General features: G+C 56.0%; 1 protein-coding gene across 1 annotated transcript; it reads left to right on the top strand.

Moving 5' to 3' along the window:
* The first annotated feature begins 8529 nt into the window (after positions 1–8529).
* On the top strand, positions 8530–17500 carry DLK2 (delta like non-canonical Notch ligand 2). Its single transcript, XM_059835705.1, has 6 exons — positions 8530–8569; positions 11021–11122; positions 12708–12771; positions 15233–15363; positions 16036–16180; positions 16723–17500. The coding sequence occupies exons 2-6, from the start codon at positions 11050–11052 to the stop codon at positions 17498–17500; spliced, it is 1191 nt and encodes a 396-aa protein (XP_059691688.1). The 5' UTR covers positions 8530–8569; positions 11021–11049.
* The last annotated feature ends 2282 nt before the right edge of the window (positions 17501–19782 follow it).

A 19782-nucleotide genomic window follows, 5' to 3' on the forward strand; every position in this document is an offset into this window, starting at 1 on the left:
TATATAACACCATTAATACCAAAGTGCTGCTCCCTGCTAGAGCCAGTTGCTCGCTAAAGCCTCTGAAGTTCAATTAACAAGCACCAGGTAATCTAACACTTGACTCCCAATAATCCTTTTATTTTAAGGGGCCCCTGGCGGATGTAAAGCCCTCAGCAAACAGTTCTGGAAGTACATTTGAGATTCTCTCAAATACCAGCTGAATTTATGACCCTCACTGAAGAGCAGGGAGCAATCTCTTCAAAATACTTTCCAGCTGGCAGCACTTTATATAGACCCCTGTAACTGCATAAAAGGAACCCCTGGAGGGGCAGGTGCCACCCCGTGGAGGGACAAATCTCTCTAAAGTGCCTACAGTCTTGACTGGTGAAGAAGTAGATGCTGGAAGTAATGTCTCCCCAGCAGAAGAAGGCAGAGCAGGCTTGGTCCTCTCAAGTTCCCCACCAACCCAGGTCAAGCTGGGAAGACAGTGGGTGCTGGACCACCCTTTAGTGGTTGGTTCAGAGGCTGTCACCTGCCTGAGACTTGTGTGAAATCCCATTTCCTCCTGCTTGAATGCTGCAGTCCTGAAGGGACTCTTAGGAAACACTCACGCCCTCCACTACTTCTCCGACTCCAGCTATCTGAAGAGGCTGCACAGAGGATTCCCCACTAGACCTCAGACGGGAAACCCTCAGAGGCAGAAGAGGATTCATGGATGGCTTGAGCCCACCAAATCCAAAAAAACCCCAAAACGTATTTTGAGCAGAGCTTGCCAGTACAAGAGGAGCCCAGCACCCAAAACCAACAGCATCTCGGGAACAGTAAGAACAGCAAAGCACAGCCAGCCTGGGACAGCCGAACAAGTCTGTGGATGCAGAATTGGACAGCCAAACACACCCTGCCAGTGTGCCTGGAGCATGCACCTACCAGAAAAATACAACCCACCAGTAAAACAGTTGCTAACAACACCCATGTGTATAATTCAGTCCATTCCACTACATAAGAGTGAGGGTTGGGGCTCAATTTTAACATGAAGATGCAACCCTCAAAAAACTCCCGGAGATTTTTCTACAGGCAAACACTTTGCTGTCAGGATCCCCAGCAACAGCGGTTGAAGAACAGAACAGTGCTGACCCCTCCCAACCCAAAGTGCTGTTTGTCTTATGGGACTGCCTAAAGGCACCCATCACGGTTGGGATGTAATTGTGCTGGGCACTGCACAGAAAGACAAGCAGACACAATATCCTACCCCCGAGGCTTGAATCTCTTGAACCTCTCTCAAAGCATCTCTGCCAATATGGGATGGAGGACGAAAGCAGAACTGGAGAACGACAACAGAAAACCACCGTCGCAGTACCCTGGCACTTGGCACGCCTCCATGGTTTCATGCCATCATGGAGTTTGAGCAGAGAGGGATGTACAGCTCACACTGGTATTTCAAACGTACATAGGGGCACTTTCCCCCAACCTGTACACCCAATGAATACATTGCACATCAACACTTCCCCATTACAATTGCTGCCTATGCATGTTTCGTATACTTATAAATGCATATGTATAAAAATAAAATAAATAAAATAGATATCAGTGACCCCTACTGGCCATTTCTAACTAGCCATAAAATAGTGCAGCAACAGCTGGCTCTTGCCTCTTGCCCTGTCCCTAGTGCAGTCTTTCATCGCAGGGCAGGGAGCGCAGAGCCTGGCAGTGGTGGATTTGTACTCTCTGCACTTGCCTTGCACCAGTTGCATCACTCCTGGGGGCAGGCAGCAGAAATCGGGGTCTTCTGACCTCGAGCAGTTGGTTGTGGCATCCCCCTCATCCCTCTGCTCACCACCAGCTCCATGCCACGTTCACCCCGTGAACCAGTCCTGGCTCTTGCACTGAGCCCTGCACAGGTGCCTCTAACTCCTATCCAGGGCTCTGCAAGGGACCAGGTACTGGGCTGTGACCTTATACAGGGTATATATGCCAGAAAAAGCCTGTTCCCAGCTGGGACCCACGCCACAGTTACCACTGCTCCCTGGGGTGAGCTCCCCACAGGAGGAGCTGCCCCAGCACTGCACAGTTTCTCCTCCCTCAGCCTCGCCCGAGCCCCGCCAACGCTCTCAGCAAAGCTTTTGCCCCAACGGGTGCTAAATCCAGCATGGGTGCTGCTGTACAGCAGAGACTGAAGTGCAGTCATCCTTCCAGGCCAGCGATTTAGCCTGGTGAAGGAGCGGAGGAAAACGGCACGTGTGGCCAAGGGGCAAGACGGCTGCTCCCAATGAAAGGTAAAACCCCACGGGAAGCAAAAGCTGGAGTCACGGTGTCAGCCTCAGACCAAGACTCGACTCGAGGGGCTCTGCCTCCCTTCCCCTTTGTCAAAACTTGTTTAGCTTGTCATGCTAATAAAGCGTTTGAAATGAACGGAGTTAAAACTATGTGGAGAGGAAGAGGGGGGATGTCTCTCTCAGCGGAGCGTGCGGGGAGGTGGCGGAGGGGTTAGGCGTGACGCTGGCTCTCCCCAGTGCGCACAGGCAGATGGGGCTTCGTCTGGGTGTGGGGCTGAGCACTCGCCTGCATGCGAGGGGAGGTCACTGCATGCCAGGGTGTTGGGGATGGGACTTCACCAGGGTGCACAAATGGGGAGGAAGGAGCTGATCCCCTGAGCTCTCCGAGGGCAGAGCATGGACTCACAGGCTCTTTCAGGCAGAGGCACATGGCTGTGTGTCGTCTCCCGAGAAGCCCTTCTGCATGCCTACCATGCGTCTCCAGCTCAGAGAGACCTTTTTTTGTGAAATCTGCAACACTGCTCTCCCTGCGCAGCTCTCGCTGTTTATAGGGACGGGTCCAGGCAGGCTGGAGAGGAATTACCTTTCCCTAGGACACGCTTGGTGCTTGGCTGAGCACACTGCTTCCCTGCTTCACGGGAGCTGCTGAAGGCCAAGGAGCCAGTCAGTCTGCAATTAGCCTCCCCCCAACACTCGTCCACATCCCCTGGGGCTAGTAATTATGGACTCCCCTCCTCTGCATCCAGGGTTCAATGTGCCTTTCTAAGCACAGGCCGTAGTTTCGTGAAATGACCTTGAAATTCACTGCAACAGGCTCTCCTGCCAGGTTTCGCTGCAAACACAAAGATATGCCAACCTCTGTAAATACCCAGGAGCAAGCTCAGAGGCAAGCACCGAGGAAGCTCAAAACATTTGCTTCAAGAGATTCCCGTTAAATGCGTGTGCGCTCCCGGTGAGATTAAGAGGGTTCATTGCTAGAGCTGCCAGCTGGAAAGGGAAAGGGAGAGGACGTGGCGAGAGGTGGGCTTTGAGGCACTCAAGGGTGTGTGCCAGCAAAGGGAAAGCTTGGCAGACATCTTCTTCCCACTCCAGTCCTTCCAGATGGCCTCCTGGCAGTGGGAGGCAGGTGGGGGGAATGGGTACACCCACTGAAGTCTGTGCCCTTGGGAGAGCCTTGACATTAGCTGTCACACACAGATGCAGAGGGAATCCAGAAATCACAGGGCAAAACAAGATCCTACCCCTTCTCGATGAACTCATGGGGTTTTTTTTGAAGTGGGATGACTCAGTCTTTTGAGCTGTGGGGGCTTCAAGATAAGACATCTTTTCTCTAGCCTCTCTCTCTATATATATACCTCAGTCTCTTTCCCTCCCCCCTGAAAGTCTAACTCCATTTGCCTTCAGGATTCAGTCTTTTTTTTTTTTTTTTCCCCTTATGCCTCCATCCTGTCTTGGATAGAAGTACTGAGGGCGGACTCAGGGAATCTGTATCTCAAAATAATGTGTGACTTAAGCTTACTTTTCCAGCTCCTCAGAGCAGGTTTGGAGGCTGCCAGGTACTGAGCTCAAGTCCGTTACAACGACATGTGCACTCTGCTACACTTGGAGGATCTGTTTTAGTGGAGCAGCCCAGCAGAAAGTCGGATATTAGCTAGTCCCAACAGAGCAGCTGCCTGGAGGCCAGTGCAGGGTTCAGACCCCCATCCGGAAGCAGCAGCCCTGATGATGGGGGACTCTGCAGCTGGCTCAGAGCAGAGGGTAGGTGAGCTGGCGGTCACAGGATTGGACGGAGGCTGACGCTTGGCTCTGAACACCCAGGAATCACCTCTCCAGGACATTTCACAGGCATCACTGGAGCACCCATGTAGTCCATCCCCCCTTGGCCTTGGTGATGGGAAACGTATGCTGAGCCACCCCTCTGTCCAGTGGGCATGTGTGGATGGTGCCCAGCATCCTTCCTCTCCTAGGGCCAGGTCCACATGGCTCAGGGGAAGGGACAAGCATCTCTCTGAGCAAAATTACTGAAGAACCTGCCCTTGTGGAAAGTTGCTCCTTACCCCACGGCCTGGAGCTCATCTTCAGTGCCCTGGAGCAGGAGGTTTTATAGCTCTCCGGAGTTCATTTCTATTTATTCTCACTGTCTAGTCATTTTTTAAATGAATGCCTTCTCATGTTACCCAGTGGCAACGAGTTCCCCAGATCATCAGTGTTTAGGTTAAAGGTGATCCTTCCTGTTGTTCGTTTTGACTAAACTTATTTCTGATTTTGCTGGGTGTCCTGGCAGGCCGCAAAGGATGCAAATAAAAGAGGCTCGTGCTGATCCTAGGCAGTGTTCTCAGGGACTCCAGGGTCACAGGGAATGTAACACTGGGCTTGGGCAGCATTCCTGGAGGCTTTTGGAGAACACAAAATACATATCAGGGTAGCCCAAGGTGGCTACCCTTAATGCAATACTGAAACGGAGGAGGGTGAATCCCAGGGCAGCTCCCATACGCTGAGGCACCCCTTGCAGAGCCACCAGGCTAAGGGAATTAGGTACTTCCCTCCCCTGTGCCATTTCTGGTGGCCTCAGCCGCCAGACCTAGGAAGGTTTGAAGGTCTTTTGGAGGCTGAACTGCACTTTTGCCACCAGAGAGCGATACTTAGGGCAGGGCGACACAGGAAGGGTTCACCAAGACCACAGCTTGGCCCTTTCTCCATCATTCCCCAGGTCTGCCACCAGTCCCACTGTTGCATGCATTGCTGTCTGTTGACCTGGCCATGCTCCGCGGGGGGCAGATCATCGAGATGGTGCAAATTGGGAGGGAAGAGCCAAGAGATTTTCCACCTTCGACCTTCACCCTCTCCCTGCTTCTCTTTCGCCCGCCCCCTCCACTTCCCCACTGCAGGCACAAACACCTACTGCCCATGGAAGCTATTTCTAAGCAATCCCGGGCATCTGGGGAATGAGGCTCTGAACAAATATCGGAGTGTGCGTGTGCAGTGAGCGCGCGCGCACACACGCACACACACATACGCACAGCCACGGTGCTGCTGCAGAGTCAAATATAGACCTTGGGGAAGGGGGAACAATGGCCGGGGTTGGGTTACATGGCTGCAGGGCCAGCGAGCTGCTGATGTTTGTTGTGGGCTGGGGTGGAATGGGAAAAGCAAGGGGGGTGGGATGGGGGAGAACATTTGTTTTAACCCAGAGACCCCGGGCTGGTGCCGTGTGTAAGACGGAGAGGGTGACCCAGAGCGAGAGCTGCGGGAGAGGACGATCATTTGAGTTGGCAGCTTGGAGGTGTTTGCGGTCTTTCTCCAGCTGGTTTGTGCCACTCCTCTGCCTCCCTTGAGGGACTAGAGTGGGCAGGAAGGGGTGAGTTTCTCCAGGCTTCTGCACAGGGAAGAGTTTCTTTCTCTCCTTGCTCGGGGGAAGGCTCCTCGGTGGAGGAGAAGAGGCAACACCACCTGTTCCCTCAGCACAGCATCCACTCCTCGCCCCTGATGTCCGGCTGCCTCCAAGGTGCAGGTTCCAGACGTCGGAAGAAAGGAAAGCAGCTCCAGCTGGTTTTGACAGGTAATTCCTCTCTGTGGCTTGGAGCGGTGATGATGCGTTGGAAGGATGGCAGGGGAGGGAGCCTGCAGCTGGCACGTGTTGGAGGGGGAGGCCGTGGTGACAGGTCATTCCCGTTCCCACTCCAGGTTCCTGCTTTGTGGGATTTCCTTCACTGGAGGGAAAAGCAGTGGAGGGACTCTTATGGCTAGGAAAAAATCCTTCCTAATTCTGACCCAGCAGCTGTTCCATCCGAGACGCCTCTAGGGATGGCACGGCAGGGTCTAAGCCAAGCGCAGGAATCCCCTCCTCAACGCCCATTTCTTGGGTCTGCAAATAGAGCTGCTCTGCTTGAATCACCCTGGGCAGCCCAGGGACTGCCAGAGCAAGCCTAGGACTCAGGAGTGTGCCCAGGGACAGGACAGGGGCCCTTCAGTGCTAAGGAAGGAGTGCACCCAAGGTCCACAGTGCTTGGGGTTTCCTTCTGGTCCCTTCTCCCTCCTCTGTACCCACCTTTTTTACTCCCACCCATCCCTGCCTGCTTCTGTCTGTGATACTCGCACGCAAAACCAAATCTCAACCCCCAAACCCCATTTCCTCAAATATGCCCATTTCCCCCCTGCTGAAATCCCACCGTGGTTTCTGTTCTCCATTCCCCTGCCTCGATGTTCAGATCTCCAGCAACCAACTTTACCTCCTGGATGGCCCTCGCTCCGTGCCACGGCTCTCACCTCTGAGAGAAGCGGCATGGTGAGAACTGCGTGTCTCGCTCCGCTGACTGCAACCTAACCCTGTCTCCCTCTCCCACAGTGCTCATGTTGTGGACACAGATACTTACAAATATCAATGTGCGCAGGGACCCCTCCGCAATCGCTCTCCTGCCTGCCTGTTCAAATGCACACACAGCATCCAGAGGGTTTTCTTAGGCGCGTTTAACCAAGTGAAGTTTAAGAGCACCCAGGCATGGTTGTGCAATGGCATTGCAGTGCAGCGCGGTCAGGACCAGGGCAGATCCCAGCAGAGGAGTGCAAGAGCAGGTGAGGATGTTGCGGGAGGTGGTGTCGTATCTGAGACAGTTGGTGCAGGCAGTAGGATTTCAAGGAGGAGGTGATGGTGAGGCTGAGCAGCCTACACTCAATGTTGGAGGTGCTGCCAGCAAAAACTTGGCCTCCAACCATGACTGGCAGAGCAAAAGAGTTCAAGGCAGGGTGTTGCGGGGGTCAGAGGAGAAAGGTGGATCCTCCCAGGTCCTGGAGCAGCAGTAACTGAAGGTCTGTTTTTTAACTGAGTACCAGGAGCTGTGCTTTGCCCTCAGCCTCCCCCTCTCCCTTTTGCTGTAAGCCCCAGATACAGTGTGAACCAGGACTCAGAAGCAGGCTGAGCTGGATGTGAAGGATTGGGGGATGAGAATGGATGGAGAACCACAGGAAGCATCTCAGAACGGAGCTGGTGCACACCTGTCCCATAAATATCTGAGGAGCTTGCAGAGCAGCCTGAGCAGCAGGAGGCTTGGGCCTCTCTGGCCCTTGAGGACCTTGGAGCAGTTAGGTGGGGTGATGGAGACGGGAGGAGGCAGGCAAGAAAAAGAACAGTGCTCCTGGCCAACAGGAGAGCAGGAAAGAGGCAGGAAGGAGGCAGCTCCTGCAGTGGTGGGCAAGGTGGGAGGCTCCCATGTTATTGCTCAGTAGGGTTGTATTGTCCAGACCTGCTGAGGATGGAGCAAGCAAGGGTCCACAGTCAGAGCTGGCAGAGAGCTAGGCTTTGACGGGGCTGCTGGCTGTTGCTGCGGCCCACAGTGCCATCCACGGCTACCGCAGGATGCGTGGTGCTGACAGGGCTGTCAGGAACTGCAGCGGGCTGGGAGGACTGGAGAAGGTGAGAGCAGGGATGAGGTGAGCTTTGTCTGGTGAGATGGGATGTGGAAGCATCCATGTAAGTACCAGTAGGACATGGTTCTTCTTCCTTCCTGGTGGAAAAAAGCAAAACTCGTGGGGCGCAGGGGTAGAAGAGGGCTGGCTGAGGTGAACTTGTAATCTAATTAAGGATTGCTAGGACCTTTGAAGGTAACAGATACGATCTTGTCAGGTAGCAGAGAGGCCCTGCAAGGTGAGGAGGAGAGCGCGCAGCCGTTCCTCACGAAGATGTGATGGCCCAGCCCCTCTCCCAGGGTTGTCTTACTGTTTACCAAGGCGCTGGCGTCCACGGCTTGTGAGCAGCAGCGAGAGAAGTGCAGGGGACCACAGCTTTGCCGGATGGCTTCTTTCTTGTGGGGTGACCGCCCCACGCTGCATCTCTGCTTTAAGGACGGGGCTTCTTAACCCTATGGTTTGCCAGTGGAGGTGTGTTAGTGTCCCCTGAAGCCAGCAAGGAGGGGCTGCAGGAGGCGTTTTGCATCATTTCAGATAATCTGAGCGAAGTGAGGGCTCGGATCATCCCGCACCTATTTGTGAGACAGGAAGGGGCTGCGAGGCGGAGGTGCCCCGCGGGGGGCCGGCGCCAGCGGGCTGGAGCCCCTGCCCAAGCGTGTGTGTGCAACCGCGAGGGGGGCCGGCGCTGCAGCCCCCCGAGCCCCGGGCGGGGATCTCCCCAGCAGGGCCGCGCCCCAGGGGAGCACCCCCAGCCCGGGGCACCCCTCCGTCCTCTGCGGGCGGGTCCTGGGGCACGGGACCGGTGACCCCTCTCAGACGCAGCCCCCTCGGGGCGGGGCGGGGCGGGGCGGGCGGGCCCGCGTGGGGCCGTGCCGGGCCCCCCCGGCCCCGGCGGCGGGAGCAGGGCAGGGGTGAGCGGGCAGGGCGGGCCGGGCCGGGGGCTGCCTGCGGTTTGGGGCGGCGGGAGGCGGGATGTCCCGGGGAGGGAGCGGGGATGTGCAGGCACACGCAGCCGCTGGCAGGCGGCCGGGGCTGCACGGCGGCGGCGGCGGCGGCGGGCGGAGCGGCGCGGCACGGCACACGCGGCGGCAGCTCCCTCCGCAGCCCCGCGCCTCCCCAGCCCCGCCGCCGCCGCGCCGGGCATGGCCGCCCCCCGCCGCCGCGCCCCGCGGTAGCCCCAAGACCCGCCGCGTCGCCGAGGTGAGCAGGGGGGCGGGGGACGGGGGGCAGCGCGCGGCGGGGACCGGCAGACCCCCCCCCCGCCGCCTCCCCCGCCGCCGCCCCGGCCGCAGGGGGACCGGCGGGGCCGGGGCGGTGCGGTGCTCCGCGGAGCGTCCTCTCCGGCCGGCCGGGCGTTGGGGGGAAGGCGAGCACTCCGTGGCCGTGACCCTCTGGGGGGCACTGAGGGCTCGGGGTGGTCCCAAAGCCGCGGGGGGGGGGGGGGCGGGCAGGAGGGGCGAGCTGCAGCGTCGCGGCATCCTCTGGGTTCCCACCCCTACCCCCGGACCCTCGTCCCGGAGGGGTCCCTGATGGCCCCCAGTCTAGGGAGCGGTGCCTGATAGCCCCCCTCCTGGGATTGTCCTTGGTAGCCCCCAACCGCACGAAGGTCCCTAATACCCCCGAGGGGCAGATTAATAGCTCCCGGGGGCGTCCCTAATAGCCCGCAGCTTCTGGGGGGCTAGTAGCCCCCAACTCAGGCCATAGCAGAGGATCGGGACGGAGGGAGCTCCCTGCCCCGTGTCCCTGTGACCCAAAGTCAGGCCTGCCCAGGCGCTGCTCACAGCTCCCTCAGGCACCAGCTGCCCCCCAGGATGCCCCCGGCACCTTGCCGGGGTCTGGGGCAGCCCCTGGGTGGGCGCTGGGAGCAGCGCCCGTGGGGCGGCTACGTCAGGAGGTCGGAGAGGCTGCGCCTCGAGCGAGGAGGCTGTGGGGAGCCATGGGGGAAACAACCTTTGCAATGACATGTGGTCAGAGGTTGAGCTCCTCACAGCCCTGAAGGAACAGGATACCAACCGTTCAGCCCTAAATTATTTTATAAGTTTCATAGGAATTGCTTCACCCTCCCCTGAAATGCAGCAGCTGTTCGTCACTGCCCAGCATTTTGGGGCAGGAGGCGAAGGAGAGTCCTGGGAGCGTGGTGACAAGGGAACCGTGTGGAGGGAGGATGCAGTGGTCTGTGCTCGGATTTGGCTGGGGCAGTGACAGTAACATCCTGTAGCCCCCCTGAAAATGCTACATCCTTCATAGGTGATGGTTTGTTTGCTGGGGAGATGCTTTGAGCAACATCATTGCTTTTTGTGGGCTATCTTCTCTGGTCCAGGCAGGTGAAGTCCTTAGCAGGGATCCCAAAACCTCCTCCTCCAATGCATGCCTACATGGGGTGGGTGGGAGGACTTCTGTCCCCATCTGAGAAGTCTTTCATGCAACTATCGACCCAAGACAACCTTTCCGAGCTGAAGAGTCGAGCTGAAAGTGGAATGGCCCCTGTCCATTGCACCCACGCAGCTGAGTGGAGTCTGCTCCATACCTTTACCACTCTCTTAGCAGAACTGTTTAACCCCTCCCATCTCATTATAGTAATGTATTTATGATATCACCCTCGAATTTCCTGCCCTTAACAACCCCAGAAGGCTGGGAGGGAATGAAGCGTTTTTGGAAAGCATTTAATGTTACTTCAAGAGGGCAGGAGGCGGTCGGAAAATAGATGGGTGCAGGAACCCTGGGCTGACAGGGCTCTCTGCAGGACAGCTGAGGAAAAAGACTGCACCTAGCGAGAGTTGTGTGTTTGCCTTTCCTACCTGGGGCTGCAGCCCAAGTCTAGTGCCTATCGCTTCACTTCCTTAGGCTGTAAGGGGCTGCCATTTACTGCCTGCTCATCTGCTAGATCTACTCGACTCCTTGCCCTCCTGGTGCTGGAAAAAGACTCAGCCCATCTATTTCTTTGAACATGCACTGGAAGGATCTTAACATGAAGATGAGGCTCCCCAGACCAAGGGAGAGAAGATGAAGGTCCCCAAAGCTGAACTGGTGTTTCTAGAGGCTTCTGCTCTCTTGACAGCACCTAGCAGGGGGAGGTGCTCCAAGACGTGGTGTAACAGCCTGAGCTATTACACGGTCAGGATTGAGTATGTGCACTCAGTTCTCCTGTATATGCATTTTAAAAGGCTTTTTGATTCTTAGTGCTCCAACGTTGCCTTAGAGGAAGGAGCCTGGAAGGACAGAGAGGACTGCGGTGACCAGTCCATACAAAACTGGATATTTCAACTCAAAACTGCCAGGTAGCAGAGAGGAAGGGATACATGAAGTGAAGCTGCGGCATCAGCCAGTGGATTTTTCTGAGCTTGCTCTTTTTCTCTCTGTAGGTGTTCATCTCGGTGGGGCCACACTGACCATGCTCAGGAGCTTCTGTCTCCAGCTCATGTCCTTGGTTTGGATCCTCTTGGCCCATCACCACCTTGCCCAAGGTGAGTCTCTGTAGACATGCTCTCTTACATCCATCTTTCCAAACCTGTGCTTGGCATTGCTGAATTCTCCCCAGTTCTCCATGCAAAATAGAGCTGGCCTGACCTGGAAGACCAGAAAATGCTTCTCAGTCATCCAGCACCTGGGGGTGACTGGGGCAACCGTAGAGACTCCCGCTCTGGTGCACATGGGGGTGGTGGTGCCTGAGCAGACTGGCAGTGAGAGGTCCCCCTGCTCTGTCTCTCACATTTAGGGTGAATGGGTCACTGAGCCGATGAGCCTGTTCGGAGAGGTGTGGTGAGGGGGAAAGAAGATCCCAAAACTGAATGGCTAATCCTGGATCCCATGAGAAAAAATCCCTTCCCAAAGATTAGTTTGCTCTCCCCCCACTTTGGATAAGCAATGAATTCCCAAAGCCATCTGCCAGGAGAGATGGTTACAAATAAGAAAGATGACAATACTCAGGCTTGGGCTGAGCAGTCCCAGGATGCTGTTCCAGCTCTGCAGTGGCTTGTTTTGGAAGGCTCTTATCCTGAGCGGTGGGACCTGCCACCTCATTGCAGCAAAAATGCGTGCATGTGGATGGGGAATTTCTCCTCCTGCTTGCTTCCTAAGCAGTGCATTGCACGGTTTGGGGAAAGCCTGAGCACACTTCTTGGCAGTGACTTTAACCTACCCTGGTCTGGGATGGAGGGTCTCAGTCAGTTCATCTCCTGGGCCTGGCCCGAGATCCTGCTGGGCTCCTGGAGAAACCCCTTGCCTCCTGACATTTGTTCTAGCTCTTCTGCCCACGGAGCCAGAGTGAGCCAGCTCCCTGTGGGGCTAAGATGCAAGCAGGTGATGGAGGAGAGGGGAAGGTGGAGATGAAAGGGGACACCTGGCTGGACAAAACAGGCCAGTGCAGAGCGGAGGATGAGAAGTAGCATGGCAAGGCCATAGCTCAGTTACAGTGTCTGTGGCCTTTAAATAAATAAACAGAACTGGATACCTGGCCCCTTGCAATGCCCAGCCCTGCCTCCCCCAGATGGCGGGGGAGTGCTGGCAGCTGGGTCCTGGTGGAGGGCAGGACCCCCACCAGACCTCTCCATGCCAATAGCTGTCCCTGGGGATGGGGACAACCCGGGAGATAAAGAGGATCCATCTTCAGCCCCTTTGTGACCCTCACAATACCTGGTCCTGAGCTTTCCTACCATGCTTGTCACACGATCATGGGACCAAGGTCCCAGGTGGGTCAGGCCCTATTACACAGGTTGCCTTATTGCACGGACAACCCCAGCTCTTGCCCAGAAAGGCCCGAAGTCTAAGGGAGGCGGGGGGGGGGGGATGATCAGAGACCAGGTAGTTTTGAAGTGGAATCCCATTTCTCAATAAAGGCAGTGTTATTACTGCTTGGGTGGCTGCAAAATCCTTTTCTCTCCTGTGGCATCCAGCCATTGAAAGGAAGGTCCCTTACCTTACAGTTCTGGGAAAGGGCAGGCTGAGTGCTTAGGAAGGAGAAAAAAGCCGTGAGCTGGCAGGGCCGTGAGTAGATCAGGAGTCATCTACGATCTCTGCTTAATCTAACTCCCCCTTTCTCCTGTCTTGCAGGTGATGACTGCAGCGAGCGCTGTAATCTTGCCCATGGCTGCTGTGATCAGGATGGGAAGTGCAGGTATGGCTTGTCCTTGGCTCCCCGCTCCTGCTGCCCCTGACTGTAACTGCTCTCCCTTCCTTGATGCTGCATCCCCAGTGCCTGCACCCCTGCCCCAAGCTGAGGCACCTGGAATTGGTGACTCTGCTCTCTTTTTAACTGATGCCCTCTGGAGTGGGAGATTTTGATCTCTCAGCCCTTTGCTGGTCCCATCCAGCCTTTGCTTCAGAGTTTCCAGGGTCCCCCCTACTGCAGATTGACCAACATCGTTTTGCTGAGCCCTTTTTGTCTAGATGGGAGCGTAGGACAGTGCAGCCATGCCTGAGTGATGGGAGGGAGCCTTCAGGCTCAGATACGGTGAGGAAAGTCATCAGACAGCAGGGCAGGCTTGGGGGGCAGCCAGCTTGCTTGGCCTCCTTGCTGTTTGAGATGGGGATGCTCTCCCCGGGGGCATGGAAAAGAAGAGCTGCTGATGTGCATGTAGATGTCTGAGGGCATCAGGGGTCACCTCTCTGAAGCCTGGGCTGCAGTGAGGATCTCCAGGTGTTTTCATAAAGGGCTCGCCAGCAAGTTGAGGCCACCTCTGTCCCACGGCAGAAGCGTGTGCGTGATCGCTGACGTCCCGGCTCCAGGTGGTGCCTAGATCCCGCAGGGGCAAAGCTCAGGGCCTGAACCAGCACTTCAGCCTGAGAAGCAGCTACGTGGCTGCCCTGGGCTGTCACAGCCCTGGACACTGCCCCTTGTCCCACCTTAGGGCCACCCAGAGCCCTCATCCCACAGGGCAGCCCCAGGCGGAGCAGGCTGCTACAGGCTGGCCTGGACACCTGTGCTGCAAGGGAACAGACTGCCCATTGCCCTCATGTTCTCCTCGCTGGGGCATGCTCAGCCCCCTTTCATAGCACAGCCCCCAGCGTCACACCATGCCTGGGCCATTCATTCTTGCCTAGTGGAGCAGACGTGGCTGGCAGTGACCATAACCACACTGACCGCTGCATCAGGGAGTGTCCAGCTCTGGTTTTGCTGTGTCCCCGGTTGCAGTTGCAAAGAGCTCACTCCTCCCTGAGCCCTTTCTGTGGCTGTGGCTGGTCAGGGGAGCTTGGTGCTGCGAAGCCCTGGCCAGAGACGCTGCACTTCTCCATGCGTCAGGCAGCTGAGTTGCAGGTTTTTCCAGCAGAGGCATGCGTGAGTTGCTGCTCCAGATTCCAGGCCTTCAGCAGCTTGGCAGTACCCCGTTGAAATCACCCCCAACTCAGGGAGATTCGACTGCTTACCTAGCTAGCTAGCCCCCTCCTTGGCAATTTTTAGGTTGGCCATTCTCCCTTTTAGAGAAAGGGAAGAGTTGATGGCACCTCTCCCTTACTGCAGCCTGTGGGTACTGGAGGGTAGGGGTGCTCACAGCCCTCTGTAAGCTCATGGCTGTCCAGGTATGAATGCATTTCCCCAGACGCTATCAGGCACATGATATCACCTCCATTCCCATCAAAAAGCCTCTAATTAACATATATATTTTTTTTTAACCATTTTCCTCATCTCTTTGGAACAACCTGCAGTGACAATAGCCAGTCCAGGTGTGGAAGTGCAGCCTCAGCCCGGCCTGGCAAAGCTGCAGTCACAGCACATCACACTGAAACGAGCCACAGCCATGAAAATGAACCCCCTTGCTTATTCTAGAGACCGTGTTGTTTTTGTTAGGTTTAATTTCGTACTGTTTGGAGTATAGCTTTTGTTGCAGCTGGTGCCACCTCCACTCAGCTCTCATCTTCTTATCAATCACTTGCTTTCCCCGTTGGAGCTGGCAGGTCTGAGCGAAGCCACTGGAGCAATGCAGCTTGGCTTTACTTAGCCATCAGCACTGCCCCGCTCTTCTGCTGCCAGAAGGCTTGTTGTGTGCTGTGGGTTTTCCCATCACACTGCCCTTGTGAACTGGTTCATAAGTCTATTCCATACGCCAGCCACAGCAAGCAAGGTTTCACAGCTGGATTATGGTGCGCTTCAGATGAAAACCGACACACATTATAATGCAAAGGGGTGCAATGGAACATGCAGACCTCAGGGGCCTCTTGTCCTTTTCTCTCAGAGAGTTCAGGATTAGGGATGGGGCTTTTCTCTACCCATCACAGTGGTTGTGCGATGGGGGAGGCGCAGGAATTTCTGAGCTAACGCAGTGGTGTGTACAGAGCGGTTGGCTGGGGGAGAGCAGTGGGATGTGGGCAGTAAAAGCGAAGCTGCTGAACTGTTTCTGCCCCCTCATCCTCCCTGGCTGCATACTGTGTCTGCTCCTGCTCTGTCCACTTGCTTCCTTGGAAAGATGAGATGCCAGTACTGAGCTCCTCTGGAGGAGGGAGCCAGCAGAGTTCATGGGGAGCTTTGGGAGGGTTTCCCAGCAGCACCGTATCTGCGGCAAGCCTGCGCGGCAAGCAGCGAGCCTTTCCGCAGCCCCTGCTTGGGTTTTATCACACTGCCATGCCCTGTCCTCCTGCAGGTGCGATCCAGGCTGGGAGGGCGAGTACTGCGAGGAGTGCGTACGTATGCCGGGGTGTCTCCACGGGACGTGCCACCAGCCTTGGCAGTGCATCTGTCACACTGGCTGGGCTGGCAAGTTCTGTGACAAAGGTGAGTTGCAGACTGGGCTTCCCAGCCTCTGGTGCTGAGAGCAGAAGCCCAGCACACCCTGCATGGCAGAGTGAGCCGGCACAGCCAGAAGCCACCCAGGTGATGCTGCCTGGGCTGCTCAGGAGATGGGATGTTGTCTGGCTGCTGCAGCTGGAACCATCCCCTTTCTGCAGAAGAGGTCAGGCTGCCAGCACCTGCTCCCGGGCTGCACGGCAAGAGCTGCCATGACACCAGCCGGCCTCAGGAAACAGAGCAGATGAACTCATTGCCTTTCCCATGCTGCGCCTGGGCTCCGGGCAGCACCTCCTGCTTCCCGCGGGGCTTCCTGCCTTCAGCAGGTGGCCAGTGGACTCCCTTCCTCCCACTGCCCCCCAGTGCAGCTCCTCTGTGCCACAAGGTCTGCGCTGGCCGGACAGATGGTGTCACATTGTGCAAATTTGCAGGACAGTTTGCTTTCTCTGCACCCCTAAGCCTGTGCATTTTCCGGACTGTAGCTGGAAAGCACCAAGTAGGTGCTGCACATCTATTGCTGCAGGTGCCCATTGGCGGGGAGGCAGGAGAAGCTCCTGCCATTTCTCCATTCCCCACTGGGTTTGACGGGCTGCATGGGAACTGAATTGGCCACATTGCCCCTCTTTTCTCGCTAATTCCCATCTTTTTCTTTCCCCTCAGACATACACATCTGCGAACACCAGTCCCCATGCCAGAATGGGGCTCAGTGCATCTATGACCGAGACGGGGAATATTCTTGCCTGTGTCCAGAAGGCTTCCATGGGAAGGACTGTGAGATGAAGACAGGGCCATGTGAGAAGGCAGGGTGAGAAACAGCAGTGGGGGCAGCGAGATTACAGACAGCATTAGCTTCAGGTCATGCACTGCCAAGTGGTGGCCCAGCTTGGCTTGTTATCTGTGGATTTCCATGCGCTAATGGAGTTAAGCCAAAACCATCTTTGGCTTTGGTTTAGCTGCGTGCACCGCACAGTCCCACTGGGGCAAGGTCTTTATTGCAATCTGAACAGATTCCCGTCCCTCGCTGCTGTAGGTGTGATGAGCTGACACCTGTCATGCCTTTGGGGAGCATCAGGAGGGCACGTTTCCTCTTTAGATCATTTGGCTGAAGACCCTCCCTGGTGGGTGGTGGGCCTGTGAACAGCCACAGCCTTTGAGGAGGTCCCACAACCTCTCTCTCAGGGAGCCAGAAACTCCTGCCTGGTCTTCTCCTTGAGATAGCTGCCCCCATGGAGAGAGCCGGTACCGGACTCACTGGCCGTGCGAGCAGCTGTGTGTGTTTACCTCCCTGGGGTGGGGGAAGCTGCTTGCTCTCCAGCACCATGACCCATCCTTGCTCTCTCCACGCAGGTCTCCATGCAAGAATGGGGGGCAGTGTCAAGACAAAAATGGTTTTGCCAGCAACTTCACCTGCCGGTGCCTTGCTGGCTTTGTGGGGCCTCTCTGTGAGAACGACGTGGATGACTGCCTGATGCGTCCCTGTGCCAACGGTGCCACCTGCCATGACGGGATCAACCGTTTCTCCTGCCAGTGTCAGGTGGGCTTTGAAGGGCGTTTCTGCACCATCAACATCAACGACTGCGCCAGCCAGCCATGCAAAAACGGGGCAAAGTGCTATGACCGCATCAATGACTATGACTGCTTGTGTCCGGACCGTTTTACCGGCAAAACCTGCGAGATCTCCGTCCCCGATCCCACCTGGGCTCCGCTCTACCACCCTGCGAACCACGAGAACAGTGGGATGGTGAAAAGCACCACCAGCAAGATGCCAGAGGTGACGCAGCCAGAGCCTGTCAGGACCGCGGTCACGGGACGGCGCATGGCCAACCACAGCGAAAAAGAGCCAGGGGGAGGGTTATTGAAAATCTCTGTGAAGGAGGTGGTGACCCAAAGGGACTCGGGGCTGAGTGAAGCCCAGCTGGTGACAGTGCTGGTGTTCGGGGTGCTGACAGCAGTGCTGGTGCTCATCACTGTCCTGCTAATGCTGAGGAACTGGCAGAGGGGCCGTCAGAGGTCGAACTGGTGCCAAAGTCCTTCACAGAGTGCAAGGAAGCTCCAAGACCAGGAGTGTCAGGTGGGCATGCTCAACACTGTCCTGATCGAGCCCAGAAAGACGACGGAGCTGTGAACTGTGAGGACTCTGAACCCGGCCCTGGCAGGTTGCCATGCTGGCAAAGCCCTCGAACTGCACCCTGGGGAGCCGCGCCGGCACAAGCTGGGCAGCAGGGAAGGGGTCTCAGGGCAGTGAAAGCGTCAACAACAGTCCAGGGCGTCGAGTGTTGGTGCAGTGGCCCTGCCTGGGTCTGAGCTGTCTCCCGCCCAGCCGGTGCAGCTAGCACCCATAGGCACCTGAAAGCAGGTCTGTGTTGGGCCAGCCCTGCAGGGGAGCAGCAATGTGCTGCTTGTGGCAGCCCACACTGTGCAGAACTAGCACTGCCTGACATGCGCTGATGTGAGCTCTCAGAAACAGGACGGGTAGTGCTGGAGGAGGGCACATCCTTCTTGTAAGCCCAAATTCTGCCAGTCTCTGTGTAACTCCTCTCTATAACTACTGGAAGGGACTTTGCTCTCTTGTTTCCGCTGGTGTTGGGATGTTTCTTCCGGGGCCTTTGGAACGGTTGTGGCCGCATGGCTCTCTCTGCCCCGGTACTGGATGGGGTGGCTCCTGGCTGTTTCTGGAGGCTGTCATTTCAGATGCCATGTCCCTGGAGAGCAAGGAGATGTCCTTGCTCCCTGGCCTTGTGATTCTGTGAGCCAGTGTGAAGAGACTCTGGAGATAATTTGGGGTCTCCTCATGCCCTTCTTCTGCCCTGGGTGAAGCCCCCTCCTCTTGCTGTCAAACTTGGGGTTACAAACATGTTCTGTACTTTCCTCCTGATGATCCAGGGGTCTTCTCCCTCCACTTACCGAGCCGTCCTTTCTGGTCTGGCCACAAATGACAAAGCTCCTTCCCCTCTTCAGCGTGCACTTCCGCTGCATTATTTGCTAACAGGGAGAAGTACGGCCTGCTCCCCTCTGGGGTCCTCAGGGCCTGAGCTGGTCCTTCCCATATGCCCTCATAGGTGAAACTGGAGATGGACAAGGCTGGAGATGTGCTGCAGCTGTTTCAGGAGCAATACAAGATCCAGATCCTCCTTTCCTCTCCCAGTCACTCTGAGGCAGGAAGCTGGCACTAACCTCAAATCAGCCATTGTAGCGTTTCTTGATACAACAAAGGCTAAGCTCCCCACAGTGGATGTGAGGACAGGCTACTGAGCCTGGGATAATCATAGGAAGTGGATACAGTACTGCCCTCTCCACCATTGCTAAACCACAGCTAAGAGGGAGTAGATGGCCAGGTCACTTAGCGTTTGTACTAGGTCTGCTCCTGCCTGTGCTGGTCTGATGTGCAGCAATCAGCATCTCTCTGCTAGGGCCAGGGTTTTCCATGCATCCTCATGGGCATGGAGGACTAAGCAGTGGGGTAAAAACCCCCACAACCTACACCCTACTACTGGCCTGTAGGGTTACAGAGCTGGGTTCAAGACGGTGAGAAGAGAGCAGACAGAGAAGTGAGCACCCAGCCAGGAGGGAGAACTGGGAGAGGGGACTGGGACTTCATCAGAAAAATTATTTTTTTAATACATGGATGAATGATGTACCTTTATCAAATAAAACAAATACAAGTCCAGAAACAGTGTATCAGAGAATCATAAAATAATTTAGGTCAGAAGGGACCTCTGGACACCAACCTCCTGCTCTCAACAGATCCAATTACATCAGGTTGCCCAGCTACTTGTTCTGGATGAGTATCTCCATCACTTCCCGCAAGAATGCAAAGCCAGATTATGGCACAGGACTTGTCCTGCCCCATGCTCTGGCTGCAGGGGTGGAGATGGTTCCCGCAGCCTCAGGGGAAGGAACGGGACCTGCCTCAGGACAGCATAGCAAAGATGTATACCTGCTAGGTGTTGCCTCAGTACTGGGGAGAAGGGGAAAACCCAGGACTGAGTCCAAGGGTGCCCATGGGAAGAGCAATCTGATCCTAGAACTGAAAGCAGCTGTGGGTTTGTGCAGCTGGGAGTAGGGCTGGAGGGATAGGGATTTTCCCTTGGGAAAGAGGTCTTGAAATAAACTAGCCTTAGAGGCCTTTAATGTAATCACATTCTGGCCCTTCAGGGGAAGGCCTTCTCCACCGTAAACTGGAGGAAGAGCAGCAAGGTCCCTGGGTGCAACCTTCTGGGTTTGGAAAGGTCAGTGCCCTCTGAAAGTAGTAGGGAGGAGGTAGGGTTGTCTTCTGTGCAGAGAGGGCACCACTCCTGTATCTCACAAGGAGGTCTGTGTCTGGGGGAAAAGGGGACAGAAACCTGAATAACGGAACTTCACAAGGATGTTTCCACTTTATTCTAAATTGCACATGTGGGACTAAGT

Source organism: Gavia stellata, chromosome 2 (genome assembly GCF_030936135.1).
Source record: "Gavia stellata isolate bGavSte3 chromosome 2, bGavSte3.hap2, whole genome shotgun sequence".
In the NCBI taxonomy this organism is placed as follows: domain Eukaryota; kingdom Metazoa; phylum Chordata; class Aves; order Gaviiformes; family Gaviidae; genus Gavia; species Gavia stellata.

What these genes read in the sequence shown, in the direction of transcription:
- DLK2 (XM_059835705.1), top strand. Translation starts at nt 11,050, where the DNA reads ATGCTCAGGAGCTTCTGTCTCCAGCTCATGTCCTTGGTTTGGATCCTC. An exon ending in GATCAGGATGGGAAGTGCAG is followed by an intron (nt 12,772 to 15,232) that starts GTATGGCTTGTC and finishes GTCCTCCTGCAG; the next exon opens with GTGCGATCCAGGCTGGGAGG. An exon ending in TGGCAAGTTCTGTGACAAAG is followed by an intron (nt 15,364 to 16,035) that starts GTGAGTTGCAGA and finishes CTTTCCCCTCAG; the next exon opens with ACATACACATCTGCGAACAC.